Source organism: Cnephaeus nilssonii, assembly GCF_951640355.1.
Source record: "Cnephaeus nilssonii genome assembly, chromosome: 14".
Taxonomy (NCBI): Eukaryota; Metazoa; Chordata; class Mammalia; order Chiroptera; family Vespertilionidae; genus Cnephaeus; species Cnephaeus nilssonii.
Window position 1 is genome coordinate 10,117,799 of NC_137085.1, and position 27,208 is coordinate 10,145,006.

The 27,208-nt window shown below is 57.3% G+C and overlaps 1 protein-coding gene across 4 annotated transcripts in view; it reads right to left on the minus strand.

Annotated features, from left to right (window-relative positions):
- Window positions 1–353: 353 nt before the first annotated feature.
- Window positions 354–27,208, minus strand: part of WHRN (whirlin) — a 64,497-nt gene continuing 37,642 nt past the window's right edge. The window contains exons 4-13 of one of the 4 annotated variants that reach the window (XM_079789955.1): window positions 22,390–22,592; window positions 21,324–21,360; window positions 19,936–20,148; window positions 18,608–18,817; window positions 15,374–15,406; window positions 5,984–6,055; window positions 4,202–4,715; window positions 2,113–2,291; window positions 1,474–1,596; window positions 354–1,188 (exon numbers count right to left, since the gene is read on the minus strand). In XM_079789955.1, the coding sequence (XP_079646081.1) occupies window positions 1,006–1,188; window positions 1,474–1,596; window positions 2,113–2,291; window positions 4,202–4,715; window positions 5,984–6,055; window positions 15,374–15,406; window positions 18,608–18,817; window positions 19,936–20,148; window positions 21,324–21,360; window positions 22,390–22,592 (1,767 nt within the window). In that variant the 3' untranslated portion in view covers window positions 354–1,005. Of the gene's footprint in view, window positions 1,189–1,473; window positions 1,597–2,112; window positions 2,295–4,201; window positions 4,716–5,983; window positions 6,056–15,373; window positions 15,407–18,607; window positions 18,818–19,935; window positions 20,149–21,323; window positions 21,361–22,389; window positions 22,593–27,208 lie in introns of all 4 variants that reach the window. The other 3 variants (XM_079789954.1, XM_079789957.1, XM_079789956.1) reach the window with 3 other exon arrangements.

Sequence of the window (27,208 nt, forward strand, 5' to 3'; positions counted from 1 at the left end):
TCTGGGACCTGACATAAAGTGGGCCACCTCCCTGTAATTTAAAACATCCACGCACACTGTGTATTCTGCCCCATGACATGCCCGTGCCTTTTCATCTAAAAGTATTACCTGTAAGTAACCGTCAGGTAGGGTGTTCCAAGACGCAGGTGTGGTTTCAAGTGCCTCTGCACTCCCAAAGTGGGGGGGGGGGGGCGGCGAGGGGAGAGGATGGTGATGTCTGGTGCTCTGATGCCTCCAACTGCCCTACCCCCATCTCCACGTTGAGCAATCAAGACCCCAGTCACACAGGCAGGCTACACAGCACACTGGACTCTAACCTTGTTCAGATCTCTTTATTGAAAAATTAAAGTCATAAGCTCTGTATATAAATACACTGACGTTGCTGGTCACCTGCAAGGCCTCTGGGATAGGCAGGGGGGTGCGGTAGGAAGCTGGGGTCTTGGGTCCCCAGGGTGCGGAGAGGGAAATAAATAATAAATACCATGGGGGACAAGGAGCTAGGTGGAATGGGGGCGTAAATGGGAAGGGGGTGCTTGATGCTTATTTGTGGCACTAAAGGTCCTGCAAGATGCCCCCGGGCTGGGGGCCGTGTCCATGAATTCTCATGTGACCTCACTCTAGACAAAGCCAAGGCATCTGGGGATGGCCAGGTCCTAGGTGGCCAGGGGCACCGTGCCCCCCAGTCAACCCAGAGGAGCAGGCCCTGGCAGACCTCAGGCGGACGTGCCAAGACGCTGTGTCCTTCCCCTTCCTGAAAGCCACACTTGTAGTGAGTGCCTGCTGTGTACCGTGCACAGCACCAGATCCTGACCTGACCTGACCTTCTGTTTGCTTCGCCTGGCCCTCCTCTCCCGGTTCTGGTCCAGTGGGCCCGGAAGGAGTGGGGGTGTCTTCCTGCTACCCTGGCCATGCAGCCCTGGCCCCTCAGGGAGCGTAACAGTGCCAGGAGGGAGAGGGGCTGGGCCAGGGGCTGGGCAGCGGTGGGTGGCCCTCAGGCCTCAGCCCCTAGAGCATCACATTGAATTCGGTGACCAGAAAGTCGATGTAGTCACACTCCTTGGTCTTGAAGGCCTCGGCGATGATGCGCGCGGCTTCCCGGTGCTCCTTGCCCCGCAGCGTCAGCCCGTTCACCTCCAGGATCACGTGGCCCACCTTCAGCTGCCCACAGTTGTGGGCCGAGCCACCTCGCTGTGGGGTGAGACACAGGTCGGAGGCACGTAGGACACCTGAGGACTAGGCTGGCCTGGCTCTGGATACCCACAGGGTCAGATCTGACATTGCCAACCTGGCAGCTACCATCTAGGTGTCCATGGCACTGATTAGGAAACTGAGGCTCAGGGAGAGCAAAGGTCGTATGAGCCTGGGTCTGCCCTTCAGTGTTGGGTCACCTGTAGGGGTGGCACAACCCTGGGATGCCGAGAAAAGACTCCCAGGGGGAGGGGGAGGTAGTCAGCGGGGCCCCTGGGGAAGTACCTGAATGGTGACGATCCTGGGCAGGGGCTGGCGGGTGTTGGCGCCACCCTCGATGGCGATGCCCAGGGTGGCCGCGCTTTTCTTCACTCGGACCAGGGTGGATGTGGGCTCCAAGAGTCCAGGCTGTGGGTGTGAAGGAGACCAGTGACAAAAGCCTTCTCAGTGTCTAGGCCTGGGCATGACAGCTTTAGGTCAGCAGGGCTCAGACGCCAGCCTGTGTTGGGAGCCTCCAATATGCCAGGCAGCAAGCTAAGCACTTGGTGTTCTCAGCTCCTAATTGCCACAAAAATCCCTGAGGCTCGGGAAGTTAAGGGGCGGCCAAGGCTGCCTGGTGGTGGCACCAGGACTCAATCCAGGTCTGCACTCTCCCCGCCTCCCTCCCTCCCCCCGCACCCCCCACAGCCACCTCACCATGTCAGGACTGAGCTTTAAGATTCTCAAGACCAGCCTCAGGGCTCGGCTGGTCAGTGTCACAGCAAAGGCAGGACTTGAACTAGGCCTCCAGTTACCCTTTCCAGTGCCCACACCCTTCCAGTGAGGGGCTCGCTCCATTCCCTGTGGTCACTTGACAAGCTGAACCCTGGTCAGGGACTTCCTGTGCTTCCCCTCACCCTCTGTGACCCCCTCCTCCTCACTCACCGGTTTGGTTGCCCCCTCTGTGCTCCTCTCGTTCCGAGGTGGCTCCTTGCTACTCCTGCTCTTGGTGGACGCCATCTGTCTGCCTCGACCAGGGGCGCTGGCCTCCACCTCGCCAGCATCCACACCGCTGTCCTCACTCAGAGTCTGCCCACTGTCTGAGAGCTGAGAGAGTGTGGAGGCTGCTGGGAGGGGGGAACAGGAGGAGAGTGTGATTCATAGTTGAGATCAGGGAGGGCTTCCTGGAGGAGGTGATGAACCTGCAGACTGGAAGGCTTGGCGGGATTCCCTGGGCAAAGACTGGGCGGTTGGGGATAGCTGGAGGGCACCACCCTTTTACCCACTGAGACCTGCCCTTCCAACTGGGCCTGGCCCCAAGGCTGCCACTTCCAGGATGTCTGCCCTGACAGCCCCTGGTGTAATGATTAGAACAGAGAAACGAAGCAAACCCAGCCCACAGATGCAGGGTTGTTGTTTTTAAACACATACAATGCTGTCAATTTTTAATGGTGGACCAACACATTGAAATTAGGAGATCTCATATAAAATTTAAATTTCTAGCTTCTTAAGAAAAAAAAAACCACAGAAGTTCTTCCATGCTGGTCTATACCCCTGCACGACCCCAACTGGCCTGAGCTGAGTGTGGACACATGCCCCTCTGGTTCTCCGGTCAACTCCAGGTGCTTCACCATGTGTATCAGTGATGGCCTAGTCCCCGAGTCCGAGACCCGACATTAAGAACACACACTCTTAAGTCTGGCAGGTTGGACAGGAATTCCCTCTGACCAGCTGTGCAATGCTGGGCAAGCTACATAGCCTCTCTGAGCCTCCATGTCCTTGTTCTAATCCGAAGCAATGATGCCTCTCCAATGGGGTTACCATAAAGACCGGAAGATATGACGTACAGAGTGAAGCAGTCAAGAGAGCTGACTTGTGCTAGATCGCCTGGCTCCACAATTACTTTCTGTGCCTCTTCATCTATAAAATAGGGATAACAGTACCAGCCTCACAGGACTGTTGGGAGTGATTAGATGAGTTGCTAATATAGGCGAAGTGCCTAGAACAGTGTCCAGCGCACAGACAGTACTGTACAATGGTTAGCCCTTATTATCATGCGTGTCCAGCTCAGTGCCAGGTCTCGAAGCAGCAGTGATCCAAGTATGACAGCTCAGGTTTCTCACCACAGCCCGCCTGCTCTCCCTCAGCAGCTCCCCCTCACCAAGCCACTGTGCGCAGGGACCCTGCACTCTGCATCCTAGTCTGCCCACTGCATGGCATACAGCAGACACTCAGTAAGGGTCCCCTGACGGGTCCACCCCCTTCCAGGCCACAGGGGGACCCCCCCACAAATCACTTTAACCACAAGATGGCAGCAGAATCCAACAAAATGTGCCCACCTCTGCAGGAGGGGAGATGCCCAGGGCCCAGGCTCCCTCCCCTCCCCTCCACCTCCTCGGCTGGCTGATGCCCTCTGGAAACTCCCGGGCTGCAGCCTGGGGCTGGCTTCCTGGGTTCCTGGTAGGCCCATCCTGCACTCTGACCCTGCAGCCCCAAGTCAGGAGACCTCCAGGGGCCCACCTTCCCCAGCACCTTCTCCGTGCCAAGTCCTGGGGGACAAAGATCGCAGGAGCCACCCCTGCCCTCAACAAGCTCAGTCTCTGGGGGCGGGGGGGGGGCCTGGTAGGTGAATGCAAGGTGATGGGGTTGGAGGCTCAGGAGGGGGAGCCCGACCTTCACAGCAGCCTGGCAGGGCTGTCCCTGCCACCTCCATTCGAGGATGGGGAAGCGGCTCAGAGAGGCACAGTAGCGGGCCCACAACCACACAGCCCGTACAAGGCAGAGCCAGGACTCACACTCGTGTGTCTGACTCCAAAGTCCCTCAGTGTGGGCCCAGGACCCTGTTCCCCAGCCACCCTCACCCTGGGGGGAACACCTGGGCTAGGAGGCCCCTCGCTGGGTGAGCACCTGTTTACCTTCACTGTGCTGGTGCGCAGATCAATCCAGAGAGGACGAACCCCCAAGATCACACAGCGGGCCTCCCTCCCCCCCCCCCCCGCCCCGAGCCCAGCCCCCAGGGTCTGCTGGTACTCACTGCGAGCCTGGGGCAGCGCCCTCACTTCGTTCACGTCGGGCTCGCTGTCCGGGCGGTGCACCTCCACCATGACATAGTGCTGGTTTGTGCCTGTCTGGTCTGGGCGCCCCGACGGGGAGGGTGGTGGGAGGCAGCCCCCAGCCAGCATGGTCTCTGCGGGGGGACTTCTCAGGTGCGGGGGGGACTGGACCCGTGGGAAGGGGCCAATGGGGTGCTGGTTGACCAGGGCCAGGTGGGCATCCAGCGGCCGCTTGGCGCCAGGGTTGGCAGGGGAGATGGAGGCGTAGATGGGGGAGGAGGGCGAGTCCTGCGCTGAGGGGGCCTCTGGGGCGGGGGCGGTGCCAGCCGGTGGGCTGCGGTTCTGCGGAGCGGAGAAGACTATGCCCGAGTGGGAAGAGGCGGAGGAGGGTGGCTTTTGGTCCTGACTTCCGAGCTTCTTCGGCTGGGCGAGAGGTGGTGGGGGCGGAGGCAGCTTGTAGCCAGGCAGCCCCTCGGCCGTGGACTTGACTTCATCCTGCCAAAAGACCCAGCAGGAGTAGAAGGAGTCAGAGCCCATTTCGGCTGGAAGAGGGGAGATCGGACAGGACAGCCGAGTGGGCCCGGCCCGGCTGGAATTCCGTCCCAGCTCTATCAGCTCCTGGCCACACGGCGCTGAATAATGCAACACCGAGTGGAAAACTTCTCCCAGCATCTCGGCAGCTGATAAGCATGGGGATCCTGGCCGCGTCTCTGGGGACAGCACCGTTACCTTTGGGAATTGAAGTCCTTGGCATCAGCCAGGGCTTGTCACAGGGAACGAGACATAATTAAAGCCGGGATGCGGAGGATGGAAAAACAATAAAGGCATCTCTCTGGCTTTTCTTTTAAGGAGATTGTTTTAGCAACTAGAGATGGGAGGGGAGGCGTGACAGGACTGGAGGCAGAGAGTGCGGACAGGAGGCAGACAGACAGGGGCTGGGTGCTGTGTGGCCCTGGGCGCGTCACTGCGCCTCTCTCTCGGAGCGCACCCCTGGACAGTGGGGGAAACCACGTACGGCAGAGCTGTGGGAGGTGAGGGGAGGCGTAGAATGGGTTAGCAAGGTGCCCGCCGCCCAGCAGGTGCTGGGTGAGTGGCAGCGATGGATACTGGCATTACTCTTGCCCCTCCGCCTGTGCCAATATCCGACACTATAGCTCTAGGCGGCCCGGGCCCTGTTCCAAAGCTTTCCCTACAGTAACTAGTTTACCCGTCGCCGCAGACTTACGGATCAGGTACACCTTCTTATCCCATTGTACAGGTGGGAAAACTGAGGCACAGAGCCGCCAAGAAACTTGCCTGGAGTCACTCAGTCAGTGGCAGAGGTGGTATCTGAAGCCAGGCAGTCTGGCTCCAGAGCCCAAGCCATTCAAGAGTTATTTGGGTCAGAAGCACAGAGTGATCTAGAATGCTGCTGTGTGCACCTGGGCAAAAGGTCATGTTTAACTTCCATTTCCATCCTGGTCACATGACCTCTTCAGGGCGCTCTCGCCACGCGCTCCATGTTTCAGTGTTTGCTATGAGGATGTTCAGACAACGCAGCCAAAGGGACACCAACCGGGCAAGCAAACAGCCCCCCCCGCCCCCCCTACAACGCCCGGGTGGAGCCGTCCCGGTGGCGCCGGAGAGAGCGGAGGGACACTGAGCACAGGCCTGGGACGGCGTCTGAACAGCCCAGTCCCCTGTCCTCCCCCCTGGCTTTTACCAAGAAGCCAGCCCCCGGGGCCCACACAGACGATGGAGGAGAGGGCCAGGGAGCCTCTTACCAGGGAAACATCCGGGAGGGCGTTCATGTTGCCCTGGACGGCCTGGCCAGTGTCCTCCAGGTCCAGAGTGTTCTGGAAACGGAGAAGGAAACGATGTGAGCAAACACAAACCGAGGGGGGAACCAGTTTGCTCTCTAGGCTCCAGGTCTACGGCCCCTGCGCCACCTCCACGTGGTTTATGTGGCTCCTGGCGGGGCCCCCTCCGCTGGGACTTATTTTATGCGTTAAAGTTAATGTCCACTTCCTTGCTAGTCATTTTAAAATCCATCTTCCTTTGAGACTCGCTATTTCCAGGCCTCCCCGGGACAACCTGGAGATGCTGTGGGGTGGCTCTGACCTTTACTGGGAATTCCTGAATTCAGCACCTCCAAACCAAGGCTTCTCTCTACTGCTCCCTCACAATCCCAGGCAGGTGTGCAAGTGGTAAGATGCAAAAGAGAGGTGGATGGGGAAAGTCCCCCCCCCCCCCCCCCCCCGTTCCCCCCTGCCCCCCACCCCCGCTCCCACCTACTCATCCCTCCCTCCCTCTTCTAATTTTAATGGTTCCAACAGCAGGGGGTGGTCAAGGTTTCAATGGATGTTACTTTGCAAAAATGCCCGTTTCCTCCTTCCTTCCCTAACTCACCAGAAGCCTCATGCTCTCTCCAGCGACACTGAGCTGCCGAAGGGCCCTCTCTAGGCCTTTCCTGGGAGGCCGAGCAGTGCTCCACTCTAAACTGGGCTCTCCTGGGGCCTCTAGGAGCCATTTCTCCACCTCATAGAGCCCAGGATGGCCAAGCCTCCATGACCAACTCCTAGCTCAAGTCTCAAGTGCAGAGATCGATACTGACCCAGCCATCTCCATGCTCCATACAGACAGGGCCTGGGACACAGAGGAGGTTAGACATGACCCCTGCCTTCAGCTGCTTAAAGACAGTGGGGCTGACACAAGCAAGCACAGAGGACACTGTGCACAGAGTGAGGAAGCACAGGCATATAATGCAGCGGGGGAGGGGTTATCAGGGAAGGCTTCCTGGAGGAGTGAGCACGGATGAAAGCTGAGTCTTGTGGGTAAGCTGGGCAAAGGAGGGAAAGATGGGTGTTCCAGAGGGTAGGTCATACATAAAGCAGAAAGGATAGAGGATGTTTGAGAATCTTTCAGCGGTTCCACAGGAGTCAAGCATGGAGCTACTTGGACCTGAGGGCAGTGTGTTGCCAAGGAGACACAGGTCAAGTTTGCCTTCTGTGAAGTTCCCCTTTGCACGATTTCTCTCAAGCCACACTAGGACAATGCAGGCATGTCAGGCCTCCATACAGCTGTTCCTTCTGCTTGGAATGTTCTTCTACTCATGAAGCACACTCAACCCGCTCATCTCCTTTAAGACCTTACTGAAATACCACCTCCCACCGAAAATCACAAGCCCCACCCCCACCCCCACCTTGCTTAATTTTTCTCCTTTGCACTGACCACTATTCTTCACCCAGCAGCCAAGATGTAATCTCTGAAACACAAGTCAGATAATGTCCCTCCCAGCTCATAACCCTTCAGGCCTTTCCTTCCTGCTGGGAGGAAATTCCAAACTCTGCACTCATCCTGCTCCTCCTCCTCGCAACCGGATGGAACGGTCCTGCCTCAGGGCCTTTGCACTCACTGCTCCCTCTGCCCACAGGGCTCCTGGCTCCTTCCCTCACTTCATTTAGTTCTGACTCAGCGAGGCCTTCCTGGGCCAGCCTGTCTAAAACAGCACCCTGAACACCCTGCCCCCCCTCCCCCCGCCACACACACACACACACACACACACACACACACACACACACGCACGCACATGCCCCACTCTAACCCCTGGCCCTGATTTTCTATATAAGACTGATCACCACCTGATGTTATACTATTAATGTGCTTATTGTTTGTCAGTAGGATAAAAACTCCTAAGAGGCAGGATTTGAAACTACCTGGTCCCTACTCTGACCTCAGTGTTCAGGACAGCGGCTGCTGGGTAAATATTTATTAAGCAAATGAATGCATCCACAAGTGGACTGAGGAGTAAATGAATCAGCAATCGCTCTGGCTGTCACGGGGAGGAGGCCTAAGCAGCCAGAGAACGGAGTGAGGTGGCCACCGCTGTCACCATGGGGAGCATGCACAGTGGCTTGGATGAGGGTGAGGGCAGTGGGAGGGGATGGAAGCCGCCCGACTCCACACCTCCTGGGGCAGAGGCTGCTGGGTCATCCTCACTGACCCCCATCTCCGGGGATCCTCCCGAAGCTCTGAGCATTCTGGGTGGGCCAAGGGCAAACGATCACGGAGGCCCATCATGGGAACCCACCAATGGGCAAGATGCTCGGCCCTCCTGGCTCTGAGCCTCTCACTCCCAGGGCTCCCCACCTGGTCCCATGATGCCTCTCGTGCAAAATCAGGCTGGAACAACTGCCCCATTTCCCAGTAAAGCTGAGGCTCCCCTGACGGGCGCCTGCGCTCTCCAGCCCCGTCCCCTGCACACCGCCTTCCAGGACGATGCTGCTGACAGCCTCAATGATGCCAGGGCAGTTGGGGGTCGCCGGGGAGGTGGAGTGATGAGGTGGCTCTCTCGCCCACTGTCTAGACCAGGGGTCCTCAAACTTTTTAAACAGGGGGCCAGTTCACTGTCCCTCAGACCGCTGGAGGGCCGGACTATAGTTAAAAAAAACAACTATGAATAAATTCCTATGCACACTGCACACATCTTATTTTGAAGTAAAAAAACAAAACGGCAAAAACACCCGCATGTGGCCCGCGGGCCGTGGTTTGAGGATGCCTGGACTAGAGACACCGGCTCTGGCTTCTTCGAGATCACACCCAGCTCTGCCTGCCGCTTCAGCTGATCGCTCTGTGCCTCAGTTTCCTCATCTGTACAACTGGGTCACAGCAGTCCCTCCCTCACGGGGTCGATATATTCACACCTAAAAAATGCGCAGAACAGAGCCTGGCACAATATACAAGGGGAGACGGCTGTTACACCGGAAGTCTGAGATCTGGCAAATGTGCCTCAGAAACTGAATCGCTGCAGAACATGCCCGGCCCCATAGGAACACCTCGGCGGGAAGGAAACCGCAGCCTCCCCCCGCCCCCCCCCCCCTCCCGCCAAATGCCGGGATGTAACGCGTCCAGTGCTCCCTGGAAACAGTCCAGCGGGCACCACAGCCCAGCCCGTGAAGGTGAATGGCGAGGAGGGGCTGGGTCCGTGCAATGACTTCCCGAGGGTTGGCAGTCACCATCCTGGCCTCAGCAGGAGACGCGCAGAGTGTCAGAAGCCTGGGACACGCCTACCGCCATGACAGGAGGGGCCCCCACCACCGTCCAATGTAGCACTGTCACCTGCAGCCACCCGGAGACTCAGGTGACAGTCCTGGTGGGACCCAGACTCGGGACTCTCTCCTGTTCTATACATTCGGAACTTGCAGCCGTTACTTAGTCACTCAACAAGCACTTATCAGGCAGCCTTGACTTACACAGAAGGCCGTGGAGATAAAAGATGAGTGGGCCACTGCGTCCGCAACACCAAGCAGAGGGCCACACACACAGTAGCTGCTCCAAAATTCTTGTTCGGGATCCACGGTGGGGCTGGCAGTTGGAAAAGGGCCCGTGAGAGGGGGAAGATCCCAGAGCCTGAGAACAAGCATGCGTGCTGAGCATACAGGGAAGGCGTGACTTTCTCTGAGAAGAGATCAGAGAACTACAAGCTGGAGGACCTACTGTGTGCCAGGCACTCCAGTTACTGGGAGCTTCACTTACATGATCTCATTAGTTTCTCCGTGTGAGACAGGCACTAAGATTTCCCCTGTTCACATCTTCTAGACATAAGTCCAGAGAGGACAGTGGCTTGTCCAAGGTCACACAGCCCTTTTACAGAAGATCAGGTTTCTAACCCAGGTCAGGGGGACCCCAAAGCCCATGCAGCTGTCACCTGACCCAGGATTGGATACTGTAGGAACTAGAGGCCCCAGGAGTGGCTCTCTCTGGCCCTGGTCTCAGCCATTCTCTGCTATTAATGGGGTCCTGGAGCAAGACTGAAGGCAGGGATGGAAGGCGGAAGGGGAGGGAGGAGCAGGACAAATGGCCAGCCCTGGGAGGGAGGCCTGAGTGGAGCGAATGGCAGACGGGTCGGAGCCCTGCCCTGCCAGACTCCATCTGCCGAATCCAGACGCTCAGGAGCCCCGAGTCCCCGAGCCATGTTCCTCGTGCGTCTGAAATAGCTGCAGACAGCAGGCTGAGAGCCCGGGGATGCGTCAGCAGAAACGCTCGGGGAAGAGGCTTCGAGAGGAGGATCAAGGTCAGAGCTCACAGGGAGTCGGCATGAGCATCTTGGCCAACGCCCCCGCCCCCCGCCCCAGCTTTTGGGGCCCCTTTTCTCCTGCACCCACTGAGGCCAGTGCCCAGCTGAAGGATTAGACCCAGGGGGATCTTTCACCCATTCCAATCGGAGGTGCCTGAGGCTCAGAGAGGGAAGGCCACCTGCCCAAGGTCACACAGCCAGGATGGGGCAGGAAGCTGAATCTTATTTCAGGTCTGTTATCCAGACTGCTTCCCACAAGGGCCAGGATGCCCTCAGCACCTGCTGCCCCATCTCTTTCGGCCTCCAGTCTGTGGCGGTTCCAAAAATTCCCTTCCTTTCAGAGAGAGAGAAAAAAAAAACACCACCATTGTGTCTGAGTTGGCCCCATCAGGGCCTGGATGTCCCAGGAGTCGGGTTTGAAGGAACTGTGGGGACAAAATGAAATGAAGTGATAAGGGCACTCGCCTGTGCCAGCCTCTGCCAGGCGGACTCCTGATCCTGGAAATGGAGGTGCCCAGGTGCCACCTCAGCAAAATGAGGCCCCTCCCTCGCCTCCCTTCCCTCCAGCCCAGTGCCCTGGTTTCCAGGCCTCCTTCCCCTCCTTACAATGGGGGGCTCTTATATAAAGGTGCTATTTTCAGCCCTTTGTTCTTCGTGCTGCTTGACTCTGATGTCAGGACCACAGGCTCCCCCACGTCTGCCCCAAAATGCACAGGGAGAGGCCCGAGGCGGGAGGAAAAGCTGAGCACTAAGTCACACAGGCTCCTCAAGGCCACAGGGGAACCAGAGAGGGAGGAGTGGGGAAAAAGAGCCCGGCGGGGGGGGGGGGGGGAGGGGAGGGGCTCAGCGGTCGGCCCATGATGCCCCAGGTTGGTCAGGGCCCCCATCCCAGGCTCTCACACCACCTTCCACCACTTTGGGGCCGCCTCCCCCGTGGACTTGCTAAGCTTCAGGAGGGCAGGCGCGGTGTCTTGCTCGGCTACGGTGCCCGGTGCCCGGCTCCGCGTCCGGCATGCAGGAAGCGCTCACAGAAGCCTGCTGAGTGAGTGAGTGAGTGAATAGATGGGTTTCTTCTGCTCTCCTCAGATGAAACCGAGATGAAACCCATCTCGGTTTCATCTGGGTCACCGAGAGCCAGTCGCCTGCCGCCCCGCCTGTCCGGGTGCCAGACGAAGGACATTTTCCTATGACAAGGGAGGGATGTTTAGGAGGCCGGATGTTTAGGAGGGTCTGAGACAGGCCTGAGCTTCTCCACCCTCCTTTAGCCTGGATGAGGAGGGGCATGGAGGCCATGAGCAAGGAGGCTGACGCAGCAAAAGGCTGACGGCCACCCCTGCACCCCCTTCTCACCTTCCTGCAGGGGGAGAGGGCAGCAAGGCCTTCAGAGGCAGGGCTCACCCGTGCATCCTTAGGCAGCCCAGGGAGCCCCTTCCAGGCAGAGGCTGGGCGTGCAAATCCTCTCAAATCCAGGGGAAAGGGGCTGTGGTTAAGGCTGGTGCAATCCCAGCTGCGCCCCACACTCCCAATGGCATCTGCTCCATGTGTGCCAGGCTGGCCGTGACCTCTATAACCCTTTTCCTCTGCAGTGCCCTTTGCCGGCCTTTACAGTATCAATAAAATCAGCTTCCATGAACTCCACGCCTGCAAGTCCACTCCTGATCTCGCTGAATCCTCAGGACAACCCACAGGGAGCTGGGCTTTCAGCCGAGGATTCACAGGTGGAAACTGAGGCTCCCCAAGCTGACGCCCCCTGCCCAAGGTGACGCGGCTGCTGGTCAGGAGAGTCACGTGTGGGACTGCAGATCCCATGCCCCGGAGGCCTCTGCCCGGCCTGCTGGCACCAGATGAAGAACTCGGAGCTGCCGGGCAGGCCGCCATTCTTGCGCTCGGCTCTGCGGGCCGACTTCGTGATGGGAGAAGAACGGTATTGTTCGGAGGCAGCAGAAATTCCCAGGGCCGCGTCTCCATTAGGCACATGGGAAATAAACACAATCTGTCGACGGGGGAGGGCTGCATCTGGTTTCCATTGATCGACTGCGTGTGGTTGAGGGAAAAGGCTGCAGAGGAGCCACGTCTGACCTGGGATTGATCAGCGGGCAGCGGGAGCCAGGGGATGCGGGCAGAATGGAAACTGGCTCCATTTGGGGCAACCGTCTGGGGCATCTGGGTCACCGAGAGCCAGTCGCCTGCCGCCCCACCTGTCCGGGTGCCAGGCGAAGGACATTTTCCTATGACAAGGGAGGGATGTTTAGGAGGCCGGAATGTTAGAAGAGAATCCTGAGTGGCCGGGAGTGCGGTTTCATTTCAGCGTCTGCTCCACATTTCCTGGGCTCCCACTCTGTGCCAGGCCCTGGGCCGGCACTGGGGACACAGACAGGAGAAAGATGTGGTCCCTGCCTGCACCCCATCACCTCTCCCTGCTTACCTGGGGAGACAAACTCCGGAAGAGGCTGAAGCACCTGGCAGGCATATTCATGGAGGTATTAATGTGAGCTCCATGAGGTCAGGGACTTGGGCCGCAAGAAGGAAATGTTTTAGGCAGTTGTTCATCCAGATCGGAGGGTTGTTTGTTACTCAGCATCGCTTCAGCCAAAGCTCACTAATACATGGCATTGTTGCAGACCAGGGCCTGGCACTTACTCAGTGGTGAGTATACATTATTTTTCAGGCTCAGTCTCTGGAGTAATGCTGCAGCCCTCGTCCGAATGCACAGAGACGTGGTGGGAATATAGAGTTGCCATTCCTTTCTGTGCTTCCCCTCGAGTGTTTCCCAGCATTTCCCCACAGAGAGAGGAATCTGAGATAGAGGAGCCTTGGGGTGGGGGTGTCTGCCTTCGTCAAACAGATGGGGAGACTGAGGCCAACAGTGGGTAAAGGGCACACTGCATGACAGGGACAGAGCAGAGGGGCTGTGGGGCTCCTGACACCCAGGATGGGGCTGGTGCTCTGTACTCCTGCAGGAGGACTTCCAGGAGGAGGCGTTTCTGTCCTGTGCCTCCACACACAGGCAGCAGGAGGTGCCCAGTCCGAGCCCTGCCGTGTGGAAGGAGGGGGTTCCCAGGACACCAAGGCCAGGACTAGCCGGGCAGCAGAGAGAGCTGGTGCCTGCAGAGCTCGGCATCACACCCCTTAGCAGCTCAGGCTGCACAACCTCCCAGGCCCTTCCCGGGACTGACCTCTTCTTGGTACAAACCCACCCTCGTCTATTCTCTGCCATCAGAGGCATCTGTTCAAGCTAAGCCAGACCATGTCAGCCTCCACGTGTCTGCCAGTGGCTCCCATCTCAGAGTCAAAGTCAAAGTCAAAGTCAACGTCCAGTCCTCAGCACGATCTGCCATGGCCTTCCCTGCACGCACCCTGCTCCAGCCTCGCGGCCCCCTGGACTTTGCTCGGACACTCCAGGCCCGCTCCTGCCTCAGGGAGCACCCGCTGTTCCCTCTGTTTGAAGTGCTCTTCCCAGCAGGGGGCGATGGGCATGGATATCTCCCCCACCCCTTCCCCGTCGGTACTCAGGTGTCCCTTTCTGATCACCCAACCCCGTCCCAAATCCCCTTCCTGCCTCTTTCTCCCCTTAGCACGTTCACCACTTGTACTGTGCGTTTCAGTTGTTATCTCGCTTACGCCCCAGCATAACCCCAAATTCCACTGTGGAAAGTATTTCTTTGTTGTTTGTACTGTATTCCAGCACCTAGAACTGTGTACGGCACATAGCGAGCACCCAGTTAGCACTGTTAACAGAACAGAGGAAGAGGAGGGGGGAGGGAGAAGAGACAGACAGACAGACGGACAGACAGACAGATGGATAATGTTAACAAGCAGCTGGTGGGCTCCTCCAGGGAGACATCACAGCCAGGCCACAGGGGTGAACAGCAGCAGCTCAGAGGCCAGCAGGCCCGGGGTGAATCCTGACTCTACCACTCACGGGCTGAGCAGCATGGAGCAAGTCGCTCCTCCTCTCAGAGCTTCTCTGTCAAATGGAGATCGTAGCAGTGTCTACTAGTTACTGGGAGGGCCAAAGAAGATATGACTGGAAAGCATGATGCCAGTGGAGAACTCTCGACAAATGCCAGCTACTATTATTAAGAAAGGCCCCAAGTATGGGGCAGGCTCTGTGCTAAGCACCAGGGATACAGTCGCCACCTTCAAGCAGCCCAAGGTCAAGGTGGGTAACAGGCCAGGCTGGTACAGATTATCTATATGTAGAAAAGCCTAAGCGACCACCAACCAGCCGACCAACGACCGACGACTGTTCAGTAGCTATGATGCGCAATGACCACCAGGGGGCAGACGCTCAACGCAGGAGCTGCTGAGCAACAGCAACTTTGCAGAGTGCCCTCTTGCACTCCGGGACCCGTGGGGGATGTCGGACTGCCAGTTTTGGCCTGTTCCTCGCAGGCCAGGCCGAGGGACCTCACCTGCCGGAGGGACCCCACTCACTCTGCAGACGCCTTTTGAGCCCTGGCACTGCCCCAGGTGCAGCCGGGCCAGGAGGGACCATGGAAGGTTGGCTCCTGGGTGTGTCTGCCCCATCTTGCCCAGTCCTGCCCCGCCGGCCACCTTCTAATTAATTTACTTCCAATGTGCACGAATCCATGCACTGGGCCTCTAGTTAGAATATAATGAGACAAGAGCCATGACAAAGGGAAGTCCAGGGTGCTGGAGGAGCCAGAGGCTAAAAGTCTGGAGAGAATCAGGGAAGTCTACTCAGAAGAGGTGGCAGGTGAACTAAGGACCAAGAACACACAGGAGGCAGCCAGGCCGTGTAGAATGGGAAGAAGAACATCCAGGCCGACGGAGTGTCTGACATATGAAAGGCCAAGAGGCCTCTCCACAGCTGCACAGCACAGAAATTACCACCTCATTTGACATATCCTAAAGCTGAGCTCAGAGAGGGGAAACCACTTCCTAAGGTCACACAGCAAGGAATGGCAGAGCCTGAGAAAACCTGGGGAGAGCGAGTGAGCACCAAGAAGGACCCCAGAGCCCTCCGGGGCTGAGTGCAGACATAAGGGGGTGGCAGGTGGGAAGGGCCACAGCCCCTCTACCTCTGCCCCAACTAAGGGACTCCCAGAGCCCCACCCAGCCGAATGGACGGTACCTCCATCAGGTCTATAAGCCACAGCAGCCGCTCCTGGGGAGAAAGGACGGGCAAAAGGCAAAAAGAAAAATACATCAAATAAATATTAGGGGTGGGATGGGCACAGAAAAACCCCCAAACCCGTGCAGGCATGCACACACACACACACACACACACACACAGGCAAAATAAACACGATTCTCCTTTTTTACGTTGAAGGCTCTGGACAGAGATAATGGAAGGATGGGGAAGAAAAGGTCCTGTTGCTACATTCATTCTAACTGCCTGCCTGAAGGAAACCTCACTGCTCTGCAGAAATGACACTTGTCCTCGAGAAGGACCTTCAGGAGATGGTCATTCACCTTGGGGCAATCCTGGGACTTTCCAGCAGGTGGCGCTGCGGTCATTATTCCCATTTGGCAGATGGAAAAAAACGGAGGCTGGAGAAGGGAAGTGACTTGTTCAAGGTCACACCTGCTAATGAGAGGGAGAGCCCGAAGGAGGACCCTGTTCAGAAGACTTGATCAGAGGAAACCTGGATTTCCAGGAGGCCGAAGCCTGTGCAGCAGGAAAGCTCAGAGTCTGAGAAAAGGAGCCCTGGCTGTGCATGTGGAGGGCCCCTGGGGGGGATGCAGATTAGAGAGGGTGTGGCAGATCCCCAGCCCAGCGCTTTCCAGAAGCCTCCGTGTGTCTGCAAGGCCCTGGGTGCAAATCCTCAGGGGGGTCTTCCCAGCCAGGTTGGGAAAGGGCGGAAAGAACGGAGGCTTCCCCTGCCCTCGGGCTGTGGGCAGCATCTCTGGGGTGCTGGCTCTAGCAGGGAGGTGCTCATCATTGCACCCTCCAACAGCTGGGGAAGCAGCTCCAATGCAAGGAGAGAAACTGAGGCACTGAGCGGTGAAGGGACCTTTCCACGCTGCCTCTCCTGCCTGGGCAATCTTCCTTTAGGATCCATCTCTGAACCTGGCGGTGCGGCTCAGTGGTTCAGCACTGACCCATGAACCAAGAGGTCCCCAGCTCCATTCTGGTCAGGGCAGGTGCCCAGGTTGCAGGCTTGATCCCCAGTAGAGGGCGTGCAGGAGGCAGCCAATCAATGTCTCTCTCATTTATATTTCTATCTCTCCCTCCCTCTCCCTTCCTCTCTCTAAGCTCAATTAAAAAATAAAAAATAAAGAAGAATCCATCTCTGAGAGCTCACTCTGGCCTTGGTTAGTCCTAATCTGACATGCATGTGCAACCTGGTGGGTCACAGACTTCCATAGCTACTCACATCTCAGAAGCTTGGGGACCCCTACCATCGTTCCCCCAGAGCTTCCCGCTCAGTCATCCCATGGCCTTTCTGAAGTCTGCCTTCAGCAGGCTGCCCCAATGTGCAGGGTCTCTCTGGCAGGGCAGGGTGAACTGCCACGCCTGTGGCTTAGACTGGCCAAGGGCAGCACTTTTCTGGGCTGGGACAAGGTCACTGCCAGCCAGTGCTGAGCTGGGGCTGGGACCCTAGCCCAAAGCCCTTCCCAGGCAAAAGAGTCACCCTGGCTCCTCCGAGTCCCGAAGCCTAATCTGCCCTCAGGGCCTCGGGCTACTGTGGCCAGCGCCAGCAACAACGTCAGACCATTTTACACGTGGGAAACTGAGGCCCAGAGAAACCAGGGCTAAACCTAGATCTTCTGCCTCCCAGGCTAGAACACACCCAATCCCAGCACCCCAGAATTGGAGCCTGCAATCCCCCGACCTCGGGTTTTAGAGCAGTGACTCGGTACCCCGAAGCCTCATGTGGACATCATCAGGGCACATCAGAGAGTGTACACAGGTGGGGACGGCTCCTCCCTGCCCAGAGTAACCTGCTCATCCCAAAGCGTGATATCGCCTCCCCCGAAGCCACATCCACGGCCTACAGGAATGCATAGCAGCTTCCGGGGTCACCCCAGGAAGGGATAAGGACCCCTGGGGATAAAGGTGACTCAGTGGTAGGGGTAGGAGGCAGAGGAGTAGAAGTTCACCCAGAGCTTAAAAAAAAAAAAAAAAAAAAAGCCAGGCTGAGCTGGGAGCTGGGGTCTGCAAGGGGAAGGTATGCCCACTGCAGGCTGCTTCCCGGTGGCTGCAGGCCCCTCTGTGCCCACTAACCCCCCGTGTCCGCAGCCCTGCACATCACTGCGCCCTCAGAGCTCCAGCTCCTGCAGCAGGACAACGTCCCAAGTCTAACTGAGACTCCACCTGCAAGAGTTGCCATTTCGCCGTCTGGGAACAATATGCTTAGGCAACTCAACCATCCCCTCCCTTTCCACGGAGAGTGGTGAGGAATGATCCAGACAGGAAAGGGGAGTATGGAGCCCAGTCAGACCTCCCAACCTCCCTCCTGGCTCTCCCGCTCACCCCGACAGGGACAGCAATGACTGGATTTTCCCTGCAATGGACAGCAATCCATTGCCTCTGCCCCTTCCTTGCTAGGCCTCCTGGGAAGAATTTGCCTCCGAGCATCTTGGGAGCAGAACCGCGCCCTGAGATGGACCACATGTTCTTGGGGGGAGAGGGGGGTTGGAGAGTGGAGGAGAAAATCAGCCTGGGTGTGGGGCTTCATGACAACAGGGCGTGTCTTGGGAAAAACCCAAATCACCACACCTCTGCTGTGCGTGGCCCCCTCAGTTTCTCATGGAGCCTCCCTCGGATTATCATTATTTTTCCTACCTGTCTCATTACCTTTGATCTTTTCTCTCTCCCCAGCCCAACCCCCCAGACTGTGAGCCCCATGAGCCAGGGCCATATCTCTTCTCTCCTAGAGCCCGCGCTTGGCACGCAGCAGGCCCTCGACTATGATGAGGTTTTTACAGGTGAAGAAACTGAGGCTCAGAAAGGCAGGCAGAGAGCTGGTAAGTGGTGGTGCTAGGATTTGAACCCGATGGGTCTCACTCCAAAGCCAGTACAGTCGCCCCTCAGTATCCGTGGGGGGACTGGTTGCAGGATCCCACATGGATAACAAATCCTTGGATGCTCAAGTGCCTCATATGAAAGGTATAGTATTGCATATAGGCTTACGACAGAGTGCGCCTAGGCATCCCTTCATTCACACGAACCCAGCCTGGTGCTTGATGCACGGCAGAGTCAAGTTTTGCATTTGGGGGCTTTTTAGGATTTCTTTTTCCAAATTATTTTCCATCCATGGCCGGATGAACCCACAGATGGGAAACGCATGGATACGGAGGGCTGACTGTATCTTTACTTCCCCTCTGGCCTCTGTGCCAGGGGCGGGGTGGGGACGCTCACCCTGGCCGAGCTGACGGTGGTGGAGGTGCCATGGCTGCCTGTGGACGAGCCTGTGTCACTGTAGGAGACCATGGAGTAGGTGTCGCCGGGCCCAGGGCCGGGGGGCTGCCGCGCCTTCATCGACTCGATCTCCCTCCTCAGCACCAGGTGATCAAAGCGGTCCAGGTCTTGGGGGGAAATGGTGCCTCTCACCTCGGAGAGGAGTGAGAACTGGAGGCAGGGACAAGGGGGGCGCTCAGCAGGGAGCCCCACCAGCAGGTGGGATGGCTCCTGCTGCCCCAAATGACCCGCATGCAACCTTGACTACTGGCCTCCCCTCCTAAACCCTCAGTGGCTCCCCACTGCCCTCAGGAGGAAGTCCAAACACCTTGGCCTGGTGCTGGGCCAGCATCCTCTGGCTCCTCCTCCCTGGCACCTTAGCATGCGTGACTGCAGCAGCCTGAACACACCGGAAGCCCCTCCCCCCATTCTCTCCGAACTGCACTGCCTCAGGGAGGTCTTCCCAACTGCAACCACTCCCAGTGGGTTCCTCACTCCTCCCTTCGTGCAGCCTCGGGACCTCAGGCTTCCACCCGAGCGGGTTCTCAAAGCCGGCAGCACGGCGGGCACCGGGCTTGTAAGAACTGCCGGGGGCCCACGCCCACCCACAGATGTGCATGCAGAGTGAGCCAGGCCAGGGTGGGGCCCAAGCGTTGCTTTTTTCTTAAATCCTCACCCACGGATATTTTTCCCATTGCTTTTTCAGAGACAATAGAAGAAGGGAGAGAGGGAGGGAGGGAGGGAGGGAGGGAGGGAGGGAGGGAGGGAGGGGGAGATAGAGAGAGAGAGAGAGAGAGAGAGAGAGAGAACCGAGAGAGATAACACATTGATTGGTTGCCTCGGGCACGTGCCCAGAACAGGGGGAGGGGGGCAAACAGGGTGGAAATCCACAACCCAGGTACATGCCCTTGACTGGGAATTAAACCTGCGACCCTTCGGTGTGCAGGCCACCGCTCGAACCCAGGACACGGGCCAGGGCCCAGCATTGCTTTTTGAAAGCAATCCAGATGATCCCAAATGTGCGTTAAAAGCCACTGTGTTAGTTAGGGCCCCGATCACAGGAGACTTTAATTGACTGTCTCCCCAGGAGTCTGGGCTTCCCGGGCAGGGGACCATCTTGGTCACCAGTCTCTGCCCAGGGTTCAGTTAGGCCTGACTCCTTGTGGGTTCTTAGTAAAGGAGGGGGGACCCCGGGAGGCAGGGAAGGATGCAGAGCCCTTGAGAGCTGCAGCCAGGCCCCAGCAGCCCCCCGCCAGCCTCTCCCTTGCCCAAGGAGGGGTGCAGGCCACCTTGGCGTGGGTGTTGAGCAGCTCGAACAGGGCCATGACGAGGGCCTCCACGGAGACGCTGCCGCCGCGGTACTCCTCCAGGTAGTAGGCCATGGTGGCGCGCTCCTGCTCATTCAGCAGGTGCCGCGCCTGCTCCTCCAGCAGCACGCGCGTCTGGTTGCCCAGGCTGCTCAGGGTCACCTGGGAGCCGGCCGGCCCCTTGTAAAATCCCAGCTGAAAGGCAGGAAGATGGAGCTGCCCTGAGCCAGTGGCCAGGCCAAGCCAGCGACCACACTGCCGGGGGATGAGGTCGGTCCCTCCATGGTCCCCCCTCCATCTCCCCTCCCCACCCCAACTAACCTGCAGGACACATTACCGATACATGCTGAATGCATGCGGCCTCCTGCAGTTGCAGTTTTATGTCTTACATGCACTTTTACATGTATGATCAGGTCCTCATGACCATTCAGAGGGAAGCAATATTATTAGGGTTCCCACTTATTCCTCTAGGTCTCAATCTCTCCCTTATTAAATTGGGGATAATAGTACCTTTATTTCCAAACTACACTTAGATGGCACACACACACTCCAGCCCCTCCCGCCACTGTCTCTACCATCATCAGCGTCTAGGATGCCACCGGTCTCCCTGCCTCTCCCTGTCACCACACACAGCAGCTGAAATGACCTTGTAAAAACACAGATCTCCTAATTTTGCTCCCTGCTTAAGCCCTTCAACGGCATCCCATCATTTTAGGTGAGACGCCGAGCCCTGTGTGACCTGGCCACCCCACCTGCGGTCATCCTGTCCCCACTCCCCTTTGCTCACTGCACTCCCAGGCTCTCCCTTCTTCCAACAAGCCATGCCCTCTGCCTGCCTGGGGCTCTGGCACAGGCTGTGGCCTCTGACTAGGTCAGCCTCACCCCCCCCCCCACCCCACCCCACCCCTGCTCCTGCACCAGACTTGGCTCTCACTCACTTCTATCTGACGTTCCGTTCACAGCCTAAATATCGCCCGTCCCTACTTCAGACAGCCTTTCCCTGTCTAAATCAGGTGTCCCATCTGTCATTCTCTCGTAACACCCAGCACCTTGTCTTGATGGCAGTGAGCATCTTCTGTGATTGGACATGGGCGTAGTTTGTTTTGGTTTTTATGTGTGTCTCCTTCACTGGGGGTGACCTCCTTGAGGGCAGGGACCTGATCTGTTCTGTTCATGGCTGTTAACCCCCGTGTCCGGGATGGTGTCCGGGGATGTCCAGATCCTGGAGGCACTCACAGGCATGTGTGGGATGGAGGATGGACAGAGAGACTGCCCAAATGAATGAGCTCATGTGTGTGAGTCGCTGGCACACATGTCAGGTCCAGAGCTGAGAAGAAGCCAAGGACGCCTGGGGACAGAGAGCACCCTACCTTGTCTGCTCCTTCTGTGGTGGGATCCCCGGGAAACCTATGGAGAAAGACAAGCATGGTCAGCCGCACATGAGCAGTTCAGACGGGCACAGGCAGGGAAAGGGCTGGTCTGCAGCGGGGTGAGCAACGCTTTGAGAGAACTGCGGCCTCCACTCGCTGGGGCTACTCCATGGCACATGAACCCCTGGGCAGATGGGCGGTCCCCAGCCTCCCAGTCAAGCCACGTGGATAGCAATTCTAAAACCAGGCAAGGTGGATTTCTGGCACCTACAGTCCAGGCAGGAGAGGAGAGAATAAGGGGCAACTGACCCGTGGCCTCGGGGTCAGGCCAGTCCTAGGAAGCGGGGTGGAGCGAACTGGAGCATTGGAGATGCAACTCAGCTGCAACTCAGTTCCCACACGTTTTCGTGGAAAAAAAGAAGGGATCAAGTGGCCAGAATTCTGGATTTTTAAGAAGCAGCCAGAAATCTTTTTTTTTTTAATGGGAAACCTAGGAATGTTAGTTACAAACATTTTTAAATGTTTGTAACTAATTTTAAAAATTATATTACTGTGTAGATGAAAAGGGAGAGGGAGAGAGAAGGGGGAGAGAGATGCTGTGGGTGTGCTTGGCCTGGGAGGGGCACCGCCCAGTCTGAGGCTTCGGACGGAAAGCCAAAGGTGACACATTCCGATACGGAACTGCTCAGCCATCAGCAACGACATCTCATTTGAGACCCTTTCGCCCAGGTAACTCCTGAGATTCTCACAGACCTGGGAGAGGGGCAGGGTTTAAGACTCACTTTTCAGACAAACAACTAAGGGCCCCAAAATAAAGTAAGTGACTCGCCAGAGGCTAACGAAGAACAGGAGAGCTGCGTGGTGCAGTTCAGCTTTCCCTGGGAAACGGGCCAGGAGAGGAGGAGGGACGCGCCCAAGGTCATGCACGGAAATGAAAGGGGCCCCAGGCTGAGAACTGCTGCAATCTTTACAGACCAGGACGTGGTGCAGGGGCGGGAGGGGGACACAACTGGCTCTCAGAACGGCCCTGGGGTGCTGAGGCTCAGCGTACGCAGTGGGACCTGACCCTGCTGAGTTCGTGGCGGGGTCCCCAATCCGGGAACTGGCGATCCACTTGGTCTCGTCCACGGTGGTGCGGGCGTGGGGCAGCCTCCCGACGTCCTTCACCGTCAGGATGAGGTGCTGGGATGACTTGAGCAGCCTGACCGCCTCGTCGTGCAGGATGTTGAGAAAGCTCCGCCCATTCACCTCCAGAATCTGGTCCCCGACCTGCCAAGACCACAGCACAACACAACACAGTCACCTGGCTGTTTGCAGGACACGGACTCGTGCCGGGGGCGTCAGAGGCCTGATCCCAGTTCTCCTGCCGGCCCGCCTGCCGAGGAGGAGGTCACCGAGGCTCAAAGAGGTTGTGCGGATGCCTGAGGGATACTCAGCAAGTCAATGGCAGATAACCTTCCAATCCGGATCCTGAGCCCAGGCTCCTGTCACTAGAAAGGGCCACCTCCTCTTGACCTAGCAAGCGTTTGAGGGGTGAGTCTACAACCAGCTTCCCAAGGGTCCCCTTTCCAGAAAACAGCAGTCCCCTCAGGGGCCGGGGTGGGGGGGGACTGGGGCAGGATGAAGCGAGAGGCGTGAAGGCACACTTCCATCGCTGCCCCGCTGCCGAGAGCTTTACCTCCAGCACGCATTCTTACATCACCTGCAGATGTACACCACCTTCTCATTTACTCCAGAAAACAGGCAGTAAATGCGGGAGCCAGCCTCCCGTTAAAGCAACAACATACTGCTGGGATCCCTACAACACGCAGGGAGTTTTATTCTGTAACGCAAAAACACACGTCTTTAATGAAAGGATTAAAAAAACAACAACGCCTAACCTTCCAATAAAAAGAAATATGTGACCAAAAATAGCAGAGGTTGGTGGGTAGGTGCTGTGGTGTGAGATGGGCACATGAGAAGACTTGTGTCTTTTCTTATTTTATTTTATTGATTTTTTACAGAGAGGAATTGAGAGAGATAGTTAGAAACATCGATGAGAGAGAAACATCGACCAGCTGCCTCCTGCACACCCCCCACTGTGGATGTGCCCACAACCAAGGTACATGCCCTTGACCAGAATCGAACCTGGGACCTTTCAGTCCGCAGGCCGGCGCTCTATCCACTGAGCCAAACTGGTTTCGGCAGAAGACTTGTGTCTTGTTTGAACTCGGGGCGGGGGAGGGGGGGCGGTCTGGTGCTCCCCTTCCTGTGATGCTGGGGGATCTGCGGCCCATGGCCAGGAAGGGGCTGCGCAGCGTCACCCCCGCCGAGGCCTTGAAGGGCAGCCTCGGAAGCCAGTTATTCCAGTTATTCCTGGCTGCTCTGTCTTCCCCCCAGTCCCCCTGCCTGCTGAGGGCCCAGGTGGATTTCCCAGCATTTTTCAAAGCAGGATTTAGCGAAGGCGAGCCAAATGGGAATTGGAAGAAGAAGAGGGGGAAAACAGATGTGATGTCAAGGCTGAGAAGCGACACCCTGGTGCCCAGTTTTCTGTCCTTTAACATCCCTCGCTCAGATGGGGAGTTTCCAATTCAGAGTGGTTACAAAGGCAGACTTTCCGCGTCCCCTCGGTGCCAGCACTGATGTGTGCGGAGGAGGCCCCGTGCGCCCCTGCCTCCGCGGCTCATCCTGCAGCGCTCCCTACTGCACACCTAGTCAGCGCAAGGCTCGCTGGGATGCCGTGTGAGCCAGACCAACCCGCTCCTGCTGCCTGGTCGAGCGTGGGCTCCGTCTTGTGCTATCGGTGGGTTTTCCCCGTCAGTCTCTCCACACTGTATCCCCAGAGCCCTGAACACAGTGGGAAGGAAAATTCATCTAATGAATGAAAAGCAGACACCCATCCCCCTCCACGCCTAGCTCTGGGACCATTTCTGCCGCAGCCCAGGGGAGACCAGCACATCACACCAGCCTGGAGTCCCAAATTTCAAACCATAATTGCCCAGATGCTGACTGTGCACCTTCTCTGTCCCTTTACATATTATTTTTCTTATTTAATACTAGAGGCCCGGTGCATGAAATTCATGCACTGGGAGGGGGGTGTTCCTCAGCCCAGCCTGCACCCTCTCACAATCTGGGACTGCTGGCTCCCAACTGCTTGCCTGCCTGCCAGCCTGATCACCCCCTAACCCTCCCTTGCTAGCATGATCGATGCCTAACTGCTCCCCTGCCTGCCCGATCGCCCCCAACTGCCCTCCCCTGCCAGCCCGATCACCCCCAACTGCCCTCCCCTGCTGGCCTGATCACCCCCAACTACCCTCCCCTGCTGACCATCTTGTGGCGGCCATCTTTGACCACATATTGGGCAGCCATCTTGTGCGAGGGTGTGAGGGTCAATTTACATATTACCTCTTTATTATATAGGACCTTCAGCATCCTGAAGAGCAGGTATTATTGCTCTCCATCTCAGAGAGAACACGGAGGCTCAGAGAGGTTAAGTACACAGGGTGTGGTCACAGAACTAGTGGCGAGGACAGCGAGGGTGCAGACCCCGCAGGCTGGCCCCAGGGCCCTAATGCTGTCAGGAGCTCTGCCTGGGGACACGCGGCATCTCTTCAAATCCAGCATGTCCAAAGCCACTGACCTGCCAGCAGCCCTGGCCTTGCCCTCAGCACCCAGCTCTGACAACCCACCCTTCATTCCCCTGAGCAGATCCTTCAGGAAGTTGCACCAACCTTCACCTTCCTCCACCCCTCCAGCCCCCTAACCTGGGTCCCTTTCTCCTCGCACCTGGGCTCCTGAGCCAGCACCCCACCTCCGGGCATTTACACCCAAACGGCCTCAGACCTCTCACCAAGTTAATATTTTTTCCTCCACTTTTTACTTTCATGACATCCCTCCTCTCTTAAAAACATTCAGTGACCCCCCCACAATCCAGGAGGCAGCAAAGCATCATGGTTAAAGGGTTTCAAAGACCATCAGACCGGGGTTCAAACGCTGACTCTGCTCCCTCCATGCCGTGTGAGCTCAAGCAAATCCCCCAATAGCTTTTGTGCCTCCATTTCCTGGGTGTAAAAAGGGGTGCTAGCCCAGGACTGTCCAATTTCCTAGTCATCAGCACCCGTTTCCCCGGCCACCAACAATATCACAGTTCTCTCTCTCTCTGCCTCCCTGCGCTCCCTCGTTGAGAACCCTGGGCCCCTGAGAATTTGGGCAGCCCCAGGTGGACTCCTTGGAAAGGGCTTGGCACACGGCAAGTGCTCAGTAAGTGCTTCTGCATGAAGCAATGGGTTTTGGTACTTCCCACCTTGCCTCGGCAGCCCCTCCCAGCCTCTCGCCAGTGGCTTTCTCAATGCCAAGCAGCAGTGCTGAGGTGAAAGTGACTGGGAGTGAAGGGGAAACACACGCCCTGCTGGGCCCACTTGCACTCAGGGCATGGCAGTGGGTCCTCGCCTTCCCTCCTTCCCTCCTGAGTAGCAGAGGCCCCACCGCTCCCCTCTGTCCAGCTGCTCCCCCAGCCGAAGCCCAGGCCACACTTTTCATCAGCTGAAGTGCTGTTTTCCTAGGGATCCCTCTCAACAGTTTTGGCCTTTGCTAAGCGAAGGGAATCCATTTTAATCTTCCCCGCACACGTGACTTCATCCCAGTTTAATTTAAAAAGCAGCCTCCGAGATGGGATTTAGTATATGCAAGCCTCTCCCTGCAGGGCTGGGCCGGGAGGGGGCTAGGAGCAAAGGAAAGAGCAACTCCATCCCACGAGCATCCACCTGGCCCTGCACGGCGAGGCTGGTGGGGGCAGGGGAAGTGTCCCAATACTGCATGGCACACACGTCTGCTACAAAAATGTACTCGTTGTTTATCTGGAACCAGATGTAAACAGGCATCCTGTATTTTTATTAGCTAAACCTGGCGAGCCATGTCAGTCACCACGGGGCCGATGGTTTCTGGGGTGGGGGCTGCGTCTGCGCTATGGTTACCAAACTTCACTTCTTGTCCCTGAGCCGGCACCTGTCCTGTATGAGGTCCCTGAATGCCCAGCACACCACTTACTCCGGCCTCATCCTGAGCATTAGTATCTGAGAAGTCACAGGTTTTGGTGTGCTAGTCACATTTCCCCCTCAGGCCTGTTCAATAAACACAGATTTGAGTCCCCAACAGCCGAGCCCATTCCAGAAGGGCAGAGCCTAGCCCCAAAGATGGAGCCTAGCCCAAGAGCCTAGCCTCGTCCGAAACAGCCCCGCCTAGCCCTGGGAGCCGGCCCTGGTCCGAACACCTGAGCCCATCTCCCCCTCCCCCAAATAAACAAACAAACAATAAATAAATAAACAAATACAGATTTGTGAGAGGCAGCTCACATGTGACCCACCTGGGGAACAGGTGTGAAATAGGAACCATACTTGGGAAACCCCAACTGAATAGGGGTACATGAGCCCGTCTTCCTCATCTCTCTCCAAACCTCTCGTGTCTTTCTTCTTCCTCCAGGGCCTGTTTTAAACCTAAAGTTCTGGATGGGGCTGGCCTGGGGTCCCCACACAGCCCTCGTCAGCATCTGGGTTGGTCTGAGACTCCCATTTCTCCGTGTCCAGTTCTCTCTCAAATTCTCTACTTGTTGGGGAGCTTCCCGAGGTCCAGGGACCTTGTCAGCACAGCTGTCTGCCTGCTTGCTCACTGTCATTTGGAGTCCACAGACCAGTTTCAAATAAACCCGGTGTCCCCTCTGCTCACAGCAGCCCCGTGGGGCCAGTGGGCTATGAAGCCCCATCCCTAGGGTGCAATGGAAACACGTCCCTAGGTCTGAAACCAGGCCATGTGGCCCTGCACAGCTCTCAAGTACAGTCCGAGACTCAGTGTTCCCATCTGTAAAGTGGGCATGGCACCACCCATACTTTTTGTGAGAATCAAAGGGGACC